The sequence below is a fragment of the Perca fluviatilis genome, chromosome 23, assembly GCF_010015445.1.
Source record: "Perca fluviatilis chromosome 23, GENO_Pfluv_1.0, whole genome shotgun sequence".
NCBI lineage: Eukaryota > Metazoa > Chordata > Actinopteri > Perciformes > Percidae > Perca > Perca fluviatilis.
The window spans coordinates 7,278,325-7,294,135 of NC_053134.1; the positions used below are offsets into that span (position 1 = coordinate 7,278,325).

A 15,811-nucleotide genomic window follows, 5' to 3' on the forward strand; every position below is an offset into this window, starting at 1 on the left:
TTTATGGAAGCAAATTTCCGCCAATGTTACATAAAAAAGGTCCTGTAGTCATTATAATGATGCACTTTCTCAGAATAATGACTTAGTTTCTCAACATAATGACAGTACATATCTCTAAATAATGGCTTAATATCTCAAAATAACCACTTAGTAGCCTATCGGAGGGTGAAGATGTTCACTTATCTTCTATTAAAACAATTTCTGTGTATTTTACGTTTTGTTATATTGTCATTTTACAGATACGACTTCCGTTTATAAGTTTAGTGTCAGACTGTTAAATGCTGGTTTTATTGTAGTTTACTTTTTTTTATAGTATTCCTGTCGTTGCATTGTCGTGCTTTTGTGGGCCTAGATGTAATAGCCTACTTCTTAGTTGTTGTTTATTGTGTATTGTGTCACTGTGTCACTTTTCATACAAATAAGCAACAAAATCAGTGCTTTGCAATGATGATCGAATAGAAGTAGTGCAATGTTATACCATTAGAGGGAACTGCTGCACCATTTACAATCAAGTGGGCCCGATGCCCCAATGACTTTGTTATCACAAATACAATTAAGGGCAATTTTATTTAAAAGTGAATGCCCAAAGTAAAAGTAGCAATACCTTAAGAACAAATTCTTATCATCTGTTGATTGTAAAATCTTTATTCTGCCAAGTAACTCCAGCTGTCAAATACATGTACTGGAGTAAAATATGTGTCTTTAAAAAGTAGAGTAGATGTATAAAGTAGCAGAAAATGAAAAAATGGGAAAGTACTTTTATACTTTAAGTATATTTCGTTGATTATATACTTTTACTGCACGGCTTTTACTTATAATACTTTTTTAGAGGTGCACTGCTAGTTTTACTTAAGTAAAAGGTCTGAATAGCATTAACATTAACCCTGAAAAGTCCCTTCTTTTATGGATCACAAGTGTGTGTTTGTTATCCTTTGCCCAAAAGCCCTGCAGTTGTACCTTTAGGAGGTATTTTAAAGTCTTGTGTGCTAGTGTGGGATGCAGGTGTAGCACTTCATGCTGGTTAATGGGGGCTGGTGGCACTCACTATGTAGATCCTATCAGTCTATGCCAGAGTTTTTATAAGACAACAACACTGTAATGTCTGCTATGTGGATAAGTCTCAACTCCAACAACATCAACCATAACAGGGGAAAATATAATTACTGTGTGTGATAAATTGTGAATATTGTGTGAGTATACAGTAGACGAAAGCTTCAGTGAAAGATAGTTTATTAAGTGTTGTTATTTTAACACATTGTGAATCCCTGTGTAAATAGTATAGTTTCACATTAAACATCTTGACGAGAGAATAAAGGGAGGACTTGGTTTTCATTCAGGAAATTGCGCCTGAAGGAGGACTTTAAATCTCAACACACGCAACATGACTGCATGTGAAGAATCCTTCTCATGTACTGATTAGTGGGGAACTGATCCATACAAGCCTTCTTAAACCCCCACTGAACACGGGGAGTGTGGTAATAGGTGTGTGTGTGTGTGTGTGTGTGTTTGTGTGTGTGTGTGTGTGTGTGTGTGTGTGTGTGTGTGTGTGTGTGTGTGTGTGTGTGTGTGTGTGTGTGTGTGTGTGTGTGTGTGTGCTGAAACGTCAATGGACGACAGGGTTGTGTGTGTGAGAGATTAAGGGGCGTTTGTGAGTGACTTAGAGAAAGAGGTATGTGTTGATGTGCCATGCGATGCCTGCGGATCACCTCTAATGTTTTTCTCCCTCTATGTCCCCGGGCCTTCACCGCCGTCATGTCCACACATGCTAACTCTCCCCCCCCCCCCATCCTCTTTTCATCAGCACTTTCTCATAAACGCACATTTTTCTGTTACAATACTTCTGAGGACCTCACGTTGATTCGCTAACTTCTATCTTTAAAGCTGCATTACACACTATTTTTTTTAGGTTAAAGTTGAATAAATAAACCCTTAGAGATTCATCACTCAATGTTGCGGCTCGACCTTGCTTTGGTGCTTCTTTTAGCTCATTCGTTTTGGTTTTACAACATGTTTACAGTACGTTTCAATGTCAATTTTTCTCATGGGCCCTTGTTTTCAGCAAACAAGCCGATAAAACCTAGAGTACACTAGCACCAAACAGTAAACAGATAAAGTTCACTAGAAGCAAAAGAGACACCATCTTTTCCCAGGAGTTGGTGGAGACTGAAGCATGGATACAATGCCAGGGAATACATTTGTCAGATGGCCAGCAATATGACTCATAAGTGATGACAAAGTTGTATGTCTTCTGAGTCTGTGACTAGGTATTATTTACTGGCATGTTAGTTGTCACCTGTAGTTTTCACATTCCATACTGGTCAAAAATCAGCTAATGCAGCTTAAAAGTAGAAGTCTGATGTAAATATAGCTTTTGTTTTTTTTTACATTTTGAGAACTATTCTTTCTTGCTTTCTGGAGTTCTGACATAATTGCGACTGAGACTCCAGGAAGTCACAGATTAGGCACAAAACTCCCATAAAACCACATCTTGTCATTTGTACATTTCGGTTTTTGTAAGGATTAAACAAATGAGATAGAGTGTGACAATTAGTGAGCTTTAGATATGCAAGTGGCTGGATTTTGTTACTTTTGGACGGAGCCAGGCTAGCTGTTTCCCCCTGTTTCAAGTCATTGTGCTATAAGCTAAGCTAAATGGCTGCTAGCAGTTAGCTTAATATTAACCGTGTAGAAATTCAATTCAATTTTATTTATGGTATCAAATCATAACAAGAGTTATCTCGAGACACTTTACAGATAGAGTAGGTCTAGACCACACTCTATAATTTACAAAGCCCCAACAATTACAGTAATTCCCTCAAGAGCAAGCATTAGCAGTAGCTATAGCGACAGTGGTGAGGAAAAACTCCCTTTTAGGAAGAAACCTCGGCAGACCCAGACTCTTGGTAGGCGGTGTCTGACGGTGCCGGTTGGGGGTGTGATGAACAGTGGCAATAATAAAGATAATGGAACAGTGACTACAATGGTAGTCGTAGTAGTTCATGTCATAGTAGGGCACAGCAGGGCGTTACGGAGTGTAGCGTGGCACAGCAGAGCATGGGTGGACGCAGTGGACGCGGCAGGACGCAGCAGGACGCAGCCGGACACTGCAGAGAATCGCAGAGCGTAGCAGGGTGTAGCAAGTCCACAGCGACAGCTGCACCCAAGACCCAGGTCTTGGTGCCATCCTAATCCAAGGCAATATTCTGGGCGAAGAAGAAACATAAGGACTCCGGGGAGTAAACTCCCCAGAGCTATGTTAGTAACAAGCATTTCTGGGACAAGGATGCACACAAAAGGAAACAAATGAAAAGAGAGATGAGAGAGCAGCTCATTGTGTCATAGGAAGGGAGGAACTTCCCCAGCAGTCTAGAATTATAATAGCATAACTAAGAGAGGCAGGTTAAATGTGAGTGATATTGATTTTCTCATCTTGGCAAGAAAACAAATAAGCACATTTCCAAAAATACTAAACACCTGATGTTGGGTAGCTCTTTCTACTGGTTCTCAAGGTTGTTTAGCAAGCATGACTGAACAAGACAAATAAATCCATCATCAGTGGCATCTGATTAGAAAGATGGGACTGTTTGCTTGAGACATAAAGTAAAAGAAAGAGAATCTTACACATAATTGTAAATAAATCCTCATTAGTATATATCTAAACCATAAATTAAGTTCTTTTGCAAAAGGGTTCGTCACCTGGACTTCATAAGAATAGAAATTCACAAACACGCACAGAGAAACATGTAGCTTTGCAATCTGATTTTATTGGACGGTGTTTAGATAATGTCAGTGAAAGGAAGCCATTCCGGTGGTTTCATGGTGATGTTAACACAGCTGGATACGGTGTTGGTTTTGTGGCGGTTGAAAACACAGGTGCTGGTGAAGCCAGGGGGAAATGCTTTACTTTGCCTGTAAACAAACACATCTCCTGTAATTTCTGCTCTCAGATTTGGAGCCTGCCTGCTATGGTTGGTGAGGCCGATTGTTAACATTGGCTACTTGACAGCCTCTGATGTTTAATCTGTTTTTGTAGTGTCCCGACTTGTCATGAGGGCCTGTTTTCCCTCCCAAACTGTCTGTCTGTTGTCACGTTGATGCGTGGGTTCGTTCATAATGACTCAGTGACATCAGGTCCTTGTTTTCATGGCTGTATAATAATCAGCAGTAGCGTCTCAATCACTCTGCTATGTCAACATCGCCCTCCCTGTTCTGGCTTGCTCTGATGATCTTCAGGTAGAGAAACATTCCTGATGCGTGTGTGTGTGTCTGTGTGTGTGTGTGTGTGTGTGTGTGTGTGTGTGTGTGTGTGTGTGTGTGTGTGTGTGTGTGTGTGTTTTTGTGTGCAATTAAGTAAAAACCAAAGAGCTTGAATAGTTTCTGAGGACAGAGCTGGATATTTTCATGTGAAGGACGCCAGTGAAGGATTTTCAGTCTGGTTTCCTATATGCCATAATCTCCTCATTTCCTCTGTAAGTGAATCAAAGCTGATGGGATAATACTGACCACATGATTCACTTATCCAGCACACACTTCCTCTCACCATACTCCTGAGAAGAAATCCCCTCTTTCCATATTTTCTGCTTTCAATTCCCTCCCTCTGCCTTCCTCGGGACCTGTGGGTGCTGGTGTGCTCTGTGACACCGATAGCAGACCAGTTTCTGGGCGTCTGTCTCAGGGTGATGGGTGCTGCCTATGAGGGGCATTGTGACTCCCTGCGAGAGGAGGGGAAGGTGGGGGCTTATTGTCCCCAAGCCTGCGGGAGCTGCCATGCACTCCGCGGCCAATAGCAACACAAGAATGCTGACCGGACAAAGGCCATAACTCCATTCTATAGCAACACAAGCGAGGTATTGTGTTCATACAGGCACACACACTCGTATATACACACACACACATGCATCTATTCGCCATTACTACAATAACACATACACATATGCTACACTGAAGCAAACTATGCATCTGTGCAAGCATGCCAAACACTCATTCATCAACTAGTTTCCCACACCACGCAACCCCCCACAGGACATCTTCATCACAGGCTGAGAATGGCCAGTGAAGCTGGAGACAATGAGTGGGGGCGAGGGAGCATGAGAGACAGTGAGAGAGAGACGGAGGTCCATGGTTCAGCTGCAGCAGTTTATGTGTTTGTGGCTCCCTGTTGCGTCTACGCTTCAAGGCCAGTTCCCACTACATAAAGCACCAAGTTCCTCCGACTAACCTGAAGGTCTGCACTGAGCAGTTAGTGGAAGAAGTACTTAGGTACTTTACTTCAGTAAAAGTACCTAAGTAAACGTCCCTCATTCGACATCCTACATGAGTAAAAGTGCAGAAGTATTTAAAGTGCAGAAGTATTATCAGAAAAATGCGTGTAAGCAGCATTTTACTGTTGTAGCTGGTCGACCTAGAGCTAGTTTTATAAACAGTAAGTCCACTGGTTCCCAGCCTATGGGTCAGCCCTAAAGGGTCACCAGAGAAATCTGAAATGCCATGAGATGATTAATAGGTGAAGACAGAAGACAAAACAAAGTTCTGTGACACAAATTTTTCCTCTAATCTTTGTGAAATATAGGAATATGTGCCTCAGATAGTTATAGAGTGGATATCTCTCTTTGGTGGAACTGCTAAGAACTCAGAAAGTGCGCTTCCATCCACCTTATTTTATACGTATTTTGAATTTGTGGAAAGGTTGGTGTATTGAAAACAAGAAAATGTGACAAATGGAAACAGACTTGACAGTGAATAAAACAAGACGTACATGATTAAAGCCTGTGATTTAAAAGTCCAGCTGAAAACATCAGATCTGTGTGGACCGATGAAGAGACCGTAACGTTCCTCAAAATAATACATAAAACAAACCGCACCCTCTTCTTCTGCAATGGTTTAATGGCACTGGACTAGACAATTAGTGCCACCAATTGTTTATCGTGATGCGCCCAGTTCCTAATATGGTATTCAAAGAACAGTAGTGGATGAAAACACGCATTAATGTGCATTTTATTTTGCCGACCTTCCTCTTGTCAAATCCAAAATTTGACAAGAGGCCCCAACTAGACAGGTTTCTTTTCTCTAAGGGGTCACTAGCCGAAAAGGTTGGGAGCGACTGGATTGATTTTAATAACACACTGTACTTTATAAGCTTGTAATAAGCTTTTTAAATATATAATCTGTGTCTGTAAAGTAACCAATAGCCTCAAAGTAGTGGAGTAGAAGTATAAAGTAGCATAAAATGGAAATACTCAAGTACATGTACTTAAAGTACAGTACTTGAGTAAATTTACTTAGTTACTTTGCACCACTGGCATTGAGGCATTCCTTCCAGTCACATTCCTCTTCCCGTATGCACTCGTTCACCCCTTCTGCCGTCTGGAAACAGCTTGGCAGAAACGAGGAGGAGCCGTGCCCCCTCTGCCCTTAATCTGTGAATGGGCCGTGAATGAGGAAACGTGGGTACAAGAGGCTATCCGGGCCACAGCTGTGAAAAAAACATCCACTCCCGCTCACCTCTCGTTGAGGAGAGACAGGTGAGTGACCTTTGACCCGGCCCGCTGCGGAGTGCTGTTTGACGCGCCAGGAATGTGTCCACACCTCTCGGCCAACCACGTCATGGCGATTGGGCGAGGAGGCGGTGGAAAACATGCAGGCCGCCTAAACCCAAACAAAGTGTGTGTGCTCGCCTCGGCCTCTCTGTTATGGTCTACATTCTGTGGCGCTGTGTGAATGTAGGGGAGAGTGTTTTGGGAGCGAGAGTGATGGATGACTTAATCTGAAGGGACAGTATGTGTGTGTGTGTGTGTGAAAGAGTAGGGTGATAAGGATATTTTTGTCCAATTTATGGGAAGTATTTCAAGGCCTGGGCAGTTATATCAACCTGTTGAGAGTTAGAGTTCATGTAAGTGAGTCTGGGAAGAGTTCTGCTCGGCAACAAGGTTTCAATGACAAAGTGAGATTGCTGTAAACTATTAAAAGATAAGTTTGGTTTATTACAGCGTGGGTCTAATTTTTTTGGTTTTGTCTATTGTTTCTTTTGTTTTGCTTTTTATGTCGTATTCGCCAAGTTAATTGCTGACTAATGGGAAGGTAGCAATATTGCTAAGGCGAAGAACGACGAGCAGTCCGACAGGTTTAAAACAAATTTTTTTGGGAGAGAAAATTAATTTATTATTACTTCACACATATCCAGCACAGATTGGGAGACTCCTGATGGGCCACTTTGACCTGCAAGGTCTAGTCAAGAACTTATGTTTGCATCCATATTAATAATGGATATAATGCAATATTTTGGAGAAAAGTTCCTACAAGTCTTTTCATTTTTTTTACATTTCAATGTTTTGCTTTGTTCAAATCACAATTTATCAAAACTACATGAATGTAAAAAGATAAAGAAACACGGCGAACAGGTTAATCAAGAAGCTGCAATTTGTCCTTTGCTTTGTACGAAGCTTTACTAATTTTCCGATGATAGTTGTGCTAGTTATGCGATATTTGTATGCACTCTTCTACAGTACAGGTTGACCTAATTCACCATATTTGTGAACTAAGACAGTTTCCCCATTTTTTTTTTAGACTGGCTAAACTGTTCACAACCTGTCTAATCGTCTAAACACGTGTTTGGACTTTTGTAAAGCGACATTCCCAGATCTCATCAATTACTTTAGCAGGTAATACATAATCATAACGGATAGAAATAATGACCAAGTGCTAAAAATAAGACCAAAGTTGTAATTATCCTTTAATATTACGACATACAAAAACAATTAAACAGAGGGAGAAAGATGAACATAATATTTATATAGATATATACAAATAATACTGTACAAGAGCACAAAGGAAGGAATAACAAGGATTTTCTGAGTTGAGTGTAATATGAGATGAATCGATATACATGACGCTGTATCATAAACATTGGAACGGCTGTTTTTGAAAGTGTACTCACAAACCTAGGGAAAAGCTTCAGAGCTGGACTGAATCTGGACTGTGCTCGTAATATACCTCTGCATTCAAACACCCTCTCTCTCTCTGTCTCACATGCACACACACACATTTGCAAAACAGGCAAATACATTCACGTTCGGGGTAAAACCCATGCACTCTGATTTCAACACAGGCACACCTGGACTGGCTAAGATTTAACCACCTGTAGTGGCTTGTATGGCTTGTTCAGCGTCACTCTGGGTGCTTTGCACATTATGTCAGCACACACATACACTGCTGCCTGTGTGAAGGAGTGTAATAGGGAATGGACATGCTCCATGTCAGGGGGCTCATTTAGTGTGTATGTTAAATCCTCCTCTCTTTGTTTGTCCATATTCCCTCAGTCCATCTTAGGCTAAAGTGCTGCAGAGAGGAAGAGATTCAGTTTTAATGTATGTCAATACGTCCAGAGGGAGTCACTCTGGCCAAAGCGCTGAATTCCTCCATTTCTTGAGCTGCAGCATCAAAAGAAATCCTACATAGGAATGTGCAAGACATGATATGTCTTAATAAATTTATATCCTGTGTGCTTTGAGCTGGTGCAGTCCGCCACAAGCTCTCATTGGACAACAGCAGGGAAATAAAGGGGGTTTCAATCATCTCAGTTCAGCCCCTAAAAACCTGCTTAATTCAATATTCCACACCTGGAGGACAAGAAAATCCACGGCATTGTTGTCTATGTGTCCATCTGTCCTCCAGTGTTTTTACAGTCCGTCTACCAGTTGCAGTCTTTCTTGAGCAGCGTGAGGACTTTGCGCCCCAAGCTGGCTTTCCAAGGTTTGACGAAGCTCTTCATGTTGACCAGGAGGCGGCCCTGCTTACGGTCCGAGTGGCCCGCCACAAGGTACTCCACCCCTGAGAAATGACGCCAAAGGTCAGGGACACTTAATCCACGTCAATCAACTTTAAAGCTATGCTGACTGATTCTCAAAACAGCTTACATGTATTGCAATGTTACTGGCCTTCATGCAAAAGCTTCAGAATATACTTATTTTTCTGATCGGCTGGGATGTGCTTGTTAAAAAACTGTTGTATTTTGCCGTTCGATACCAGGACATCTTGTTGTACATTATCAATAAGGGTTTTGATATTCTATATTTTTGTTATTGTCTGCAAATCCCATGAAAAGACCATTATTTTGCCATTTATCTTTGTGATTATTCTGGGTTTCAGTGGGTTATTTATGTGTCATTAATGGAAAGTTTCCTTCTTTTTTTAAAGATTATTTTTTTGGGGCATTTTCAGCCTTTATTTTTGACAGGACAGCTGAAGAAATGAAAGGGGAGATAAGGACTGCAGGTTGGAATCAAACCCGGCCCCGCTGCATCAAGGAGTGAACCTCTATGGGCGCCCGCTCTACCAACTGAGCTATCTAAGCGCCTGAAAGTTTCCTAACAGTCTGATTTCTGACCTTTACTGGGGGAGACAATCATAGGAGTCTGACCTGGGTTGAGGATGGGGCAGGTGCAGCCCCGTGCAGTCCAGGATTCAGGGTAAAGAGTGACCCGACCCCGCTGTATCTTCACCTTGGCGTTCTGACTGAGCACCTTCTGAACTTTGACCTCCACCTCGGCGTGGGAGCCCTTATCGTGGGCTGACAGCACTTTCACCTTCAGGACTAAGAGATTCAGGTAAAGAAGACAATTATTAATAACTCTGAATGCTGCAACATTGAGAAAGAAAGTAGAAAGATGACGAAGATCAGACATTGGGGACAAAGAAATGCAAAGAAAATTGCAAACACTTTTATGTTCCAGAAAATTCTTACCGTATGCATAATTCATGGTGCAGAACAGTTTACTGTTGGTCAGGGCTTGCTCTTTGCACTCACACTTCTCTGCAAGAGACAGACACGGGTACAGATTAATGTGTATGTGTGTGTGTGTGTGTGTGTGTGTGTGTGTGTGTGTGTGTGTCTGTGTGTGTGTGTGTGCATGTGGTATTAGATACTGTGCATGGCGTCCTAAGAATGCAAGCACAGTGTGTGTGTGTCCAGTGAGGAATGTGACTATGAAAGCTGCAGTTACATGCTGGTGGTGGGGGGTCTAAGAGAAGGGACATTTGGAAACTGTCCATGCGCATGCGCACGCGCACACACACACACACACACACACACACACACACACACACACACACACACACACACACACACACACACACACACACACACACACACATCTTTCCTTCTAAGGCCCTATGAAGACTTTCATTACTTAACCATTAATGCTCAGTCGCTGGACTGTGGAGGAGGATTAACACACACACACACACACACACACACACACACACACACACACACACACACGCACACACACACACACACACACACACACACACACACACACACACGCACACACACACACACACACACACACACACAGTCTCTGTATCTCACCTGAGTAGTGAAAGGCAGAGAAGAGTTCATCTGTTCTGAAGATCCTCACCGGCTTGCTGGAGTTTCCATCTGAGTTGTACAGGTCCAGATCAGAGCTGCACAAGCATATTACAATATCAGCACACACACATGGGAATGTGAATCTGTGTTTAACAAATGTTAAATACAGGCAAATTTGAGGCAAATTTGATAAAATGTCAAAGTGTTCAACACGTTGCTGCAGAGCAGAATATCTCAATAACTACTGGCGGGGATATCATGAAATTTAGCATGGATATCGATGGTCCCCAGAAATTGTTTCTTGATCATTTCGGAGGCCTTTGTTCATACAATACAAATGATTACTGATGACTAATGGCCAAACGTCTGCGAAATTTGCCCTAGATAACCATGATCATCAGAGGATGAATCCTGTGACTCTTGAACCAACATCAGGCCAAAATGAAAATCATCATCAGCATATACTCTTGAGTTTAGGAATTGGTATCTGGAGAGAATATGGTTTTGTTTTTTTACTCACACAAACATACAGTCTCCAGTAAACGGATCACAGTCTCCTGCACAATCGCATGGACGGCAGCCATATTCGTGGAAGCCCCAGTATCCCACCATGCAGCTGTCACAGTTGGCTCCACCTACACCAGGTTTGCAGATGCAGTTTCCGTTGGAAGGGTCGCAGAGTGAGCCGTCAGCCAAGTGGAAGGGCATGGAGCCCAAGGGGTGACAGTTGCATGCTGGGAGAGAAAAAAAGTACTTTAAATATGAAGGTGTTACATGTTGCATTTTGAGATCAATAAATCGTTAGCATACATTTCTTAGATGATGATTTCTTTACATCACAAATGGAGGCCGTTCGGTTAAGGAAGACCCAGCAACACCCTTTTTTGTGACAGGAAGCCCCAAGATTTACAGATGTGGGCTTTAGTTTATTTTTTAAACACAATTTTCCTGGCTGTTTTTCCTTTGTAGATAGATGAGAGTAGAGAGTTCATAGTTTGTAAAGTGCTACAAGAAATACTAGGATATAAGATCCCTATGAGTTGTTTGGTAGTTTATCTCTGAAGAAAGTGTAATGGGAAGCTACATATATTTGGTTAAAATGTGTCAGTGTTTTGTCAGTTTTGCAGACATTTGGTCATAAAGCAAAAATATTGGACAAATTTAAACTTGACGATTTTGCTAGACGAAAAAGGCAGTAGGATTCATCCTCTGGGGATTATAATTGTCTGATCTAAATTTCATGGCAATCCATCCAAAAGTAGTTGAGATATTTCAGTCTGGAGCAAAGTATGCTGGCATGGCTAAAAATAGTAAAAAAAAAAAAGTAAAACCATAATCTAAAGAAATTATGAAATATAATAAATAAAGATACAAAATATATCTAAGAAAATGAAAAAATATCACATTGAAAAGCATCGAGTTTAAAGGTCTTTTAAGCTGACATTTTGTTGACCTGCAATTTACAATTTATTACCAGGACTTAAGTATTTCATCATTCATCAGTTGTTCTATTTGTCTGTCTGCTATGGCTTGCAGAAGCTTGTAATACAAAGGCCTCTCTCTCCTTCTTATCACACACACAACACTGCATGCACGCGCAAACACGTGCACACACACACACACACACACACACACACACACACACACACACACACACACACACACACACACACACACACACACACACACACACACACACTGAGTCTTAGAAAACTACTGTCTGCTGTCTTTCTACTGTTATCAACACTGAGACCCCTAGCTTTTTGCAGGAGGAGGTGTCAGGCCTCCCCCATAAATCTGTCCCTTATCTTGGGGGAGGACGAGGGGGGGAGATGTGGTGAAGGAGAGGCTGAAGACGAGGAGGGAAAAACAAAGAGGGGGTGTTGTTTGGAGCCATTTCTCTATTGTTTAATGATGCTTGAAGCTAGACTGGCAGTAAATGACTCAAACTAATTATATACTGTACACCCAGAGGCATGTCTCCCTGCACTCTCTCAATGTTTGACTATAGATTATAGAAGAAAATAAACATAGTACTATGGACAAATTTCTCGATAAACAGCAATGCTTTCAAGGCTATTTAATGGTTCACAAATTGATTCATTACTTAATGATTAGAATGCACTATGACTCTGCAAATGTAGTAGTGCATTCATTGTAAAACATTGTAATTTCCCTTGTGGGATTAATAAAATTATAAATTGTTATTATTATTATTGAAAACAAAATAAAGCCTATTGACACTGGGATCCGTAGAGCAACATCACATTACACATTACATTTTAATAGTTTAATTACTTTTTCTGCAACTTGGGGGGGTGGTGGGGGGTTAGCTGTAATAACAAAACTTACATATTAGTACCTTATAAAGTTGCTTTGGTGAAGGATTGCCTATTTACACATCAAACAAACTGAGAAACGGTAGCATGTATTTGTAGTTTATTTATACTTTTAACTCTGTTTTGGTCTCTACCAACTCAGAACACACACACCAAAATAGGTTACCAAGGTGCCACCAGTCTGATTTAGTTTAAAGCTTTAGTGCGTAACGTTTTGCCATTAATGAACGTCTGTTACATTCAAGCCATTGCTAAATGAGTTGCTACAAAGCTAATTAAGACTATCAGCTCCACACAACTCTCTCTGTATTTCTCAGTATGGCTATGTTCAGAAGATTGTGGCGTCCGGCGACTTTTGCACAGAAACTTGAGTGAAGATAATTACCTCTTCTGAAGAGTCAATCATGTGTTTTTTAATCCTCCGTGTCCTCCTTGGCTACTAGCAACTGCGTGCAGGAGGGGTGGGGGCTGTGCGCGATCACATAATAGGCAGTGTTGTTGTCATTACTTAGAATTCCTCATGGGGGCGGCCAAAACTACACACCATAGCTTAAACTGTGGTAAACAGTGGTTCTAGCTTCTTTCTGTTCTATATTGTTGTAAATTAAATATCTTCGTATTTTGGACTGTTGGTTAGACAAAAAAAAGACATATGAAGACATCCCCTCTGACATCTTATAGACAAAAGAATAACAATAATAACGGTTAGTTGCATTATTGTGCATGTGGCCATTGTACAACTATTTTATTTTTATAGTTTTTTAGGTCCTGTTAAGGTTGTTGAACAACAGCTATTTTATAAAACATGTACAATACTTTGTATTAAATGTTTGTGATTTATGTCTATGTTTTGTTATATTTTTCCTCTGAATTCCTTAATAAAAAGGGAGCAGGAATGTCAGGTTTCCCACATTTGATCAGACAGTTTATCAGACGAATCACCCGGGACAACATAACCCTTATTAGACCAAACTGTGCAATACCAATAAAATAATAATGAAATCACATTTATAGATTTTACAGACGTGCACACAAGCACACACAAGACATACAAATACCAGACATGACTATGACCAGACTATTACAAGACAAGATTTTTGCGTGTGTGTATCAGGCTCTTATCTACACTATTGTTTAGTTAGCAGCCTCTGCAAGTTAATAATTAACGTAACCCAGATTACAGCACCACCTCAGTTCCATGTAAAGCAAAAACACGTGTGATGATGTGTTTGGTAAGTGGGTGTGTTTATATATCTGTGTGAGAATTGAGCATTTGAAGGGGGTCACAACACAAGGACTCCTGTGTGTTAATGTGTGTGTGTGTGTGTGCGTGTGTGTGTGTGTGTAGCTGCAAGAGCTCTGACATTGAAAACTTCATGAGACATGACAAGACACCTGCCTGAGCAACAAGTGTAGACAACAAAGTCCCCCCCTCCACACACACACACACACACACACACACACACACACACAGACAGTAACTTCTCCCCCCCCCCCGCTAAAAAGTTTCGGTGTGTACAAGCTTGACAGGAGTGTTTTCTTTCCAGGGCCCCTCGAAGCCTGGTATGAAAAAAATTTTCCTCACGATGGAGGGAAATTCCTCCATTGTCAGCGGGATTTCACAACCTGTACCTTCGTCTCAGGGGTTCTCCAAAGCAATGCCGTCGCTCCTTCTTTCTATCAATCAGCCGTCAGTGAGGATCATTAGCCCTCCAACCCCCATCCACAGGCGAGTGCAAAAAAATCCCCCATGTACGACACACAACCCAATCACTGAAATCCAAACCTATAACACGTCTGCTTTAAAAATAGGTGGTGCATCAATTTTCTGCCTTATCAGATAAGTCAACACACCTAAACTTTATGGTCCTAAATATAGACATAAATAAAAACTAATAAAATACTGAAAACAACAATCAAATAAGGCTGTGTCATGTTGGGATACATCTGCTCCAATAGAAGATATTGAATCAATGCTAATGGACTCTAAGCAGAACAGAACAAGGATGTAAAAGTAAGAATGTAGAAGTAGTAAGTATTTATGCTGGCTGGTGTACAAGCTATATATGATTGTGACAAGTTTAAAGATTTATGAGGGAAAACTAGACTATGCTAGCAGCTCTGTGATGCTTAATGAGTTAAATGCTAACGTCAGCATGCTAACATGCTCACAATGATAACGCTTATCACTGATGCTAAGTGGGCATGATGTTTACCATGTTCACCATAGAGACAGAGCGCATTTAACTCCCGCCCACACCGAAGGGGAGAACAAGTCATCGCTCTGTGTTGACTTTGTATTACAATAAGGTGTCTCCTTGTCAATTCTGTCTGCTAGCAAACAGAAAAATGCCCAAAAGCTGCCATGTGGTTGGATGCACTACCAACAGGTTAAAGGGGAGCTTGCCCATGTTCCCACAGCCCTATGTTCCCACATTTTTAAGATTTTGTTCCAAAATTAGGCCTCTTAGAAATGTGGGAACATAGGGCTGACCCCAGGTAAAGAACCCATAACTAAGTTTTTATAAGCCGCCAAGCTAAAAAAAAAAAACTGAGCTTGGAAGATAAAAGTGGATACAGGCAATAAAACATGAGGCATCAGCAGAAAGAGATGTTGACACTTATACCTAACATTTGTCATCACACTTGTCAGTTTTAGGCTAAATATATTTCTGTAAGTTGTTACAAGCTGTTATAGTTCTGTTAAGCTGAGGCATTTTGACAGTATGCAACTTGTGTTATAGTGGAATGTGGATATATCAGAAAGCTATTATGTTTGCAAGTGCCTTAGCTTGCTAACACAAAGCTAAAATGTGCTTACTAACAGCTAAATTGTTCTCTCTGGTAGACATAGGTTGCTAAAATAATCTTTTGACCTGCTTAAATCTAATATTTTTAGCTAACTACAGGCCTTTTGTTAGCATGTCAGCCTTTGCTTGCATATTGTGGCACCTCTTGATATAGAGAAATAAGAAATAAAGCATGCATGACACCCCGACTGAGTGATACAATTGGGCTAATAAGTAACATATTCTCCCCCTAGATGTTTTTGAATGGTCTGCTGGAATTTGACAGTTGTTTTAAATTCAATTTGTGTGCCTACGTG

The 15,811-nt window shown here is 41.0% G+C and overlaps 1 protein-coding gene across 1 annotated transcript in view; it reads right to left on the minus strand.

Moving 5' to 3' along the window:
• Positions 1 to 7,705: 7,705 nt before the first annotated feature.
• The window catches only part of ntn4 (netrin 4), a 27,655-nt gene continuing 19,549 nt past the window's right edge, over positions 7,706 to 15,811 (minus strand). The window contains exons 6-10 of the mRNA XM_039791975.1: positions 10,887 to 11,100; positions 10,367 to 10,461; positions 9,740 to 9,808; positions 9,416 to 9,589; positions 7,706 to 8,826 (exon numbers count right to left, since the gene is read on the minus strand). Of these exons, the coding sequence (XP_039647909.1) occupies positions 8,687 to 8,826; positions 9,416 to 9,589; positions 9,740 to 9,808; positions 10,367 to 10,461; positions 10,887 to 11,100 (692 nt within the window). The 3' untranslated portion in view covers positions 7,706 to 8,686. The remainder of the gene's footprint in view (positions 8,827 to 9,415; positions 9,590 to 9,739; positions 9,809 to 10,366; positions 10,462 to 10,886; positions 11,101 to 15,811) is intronic.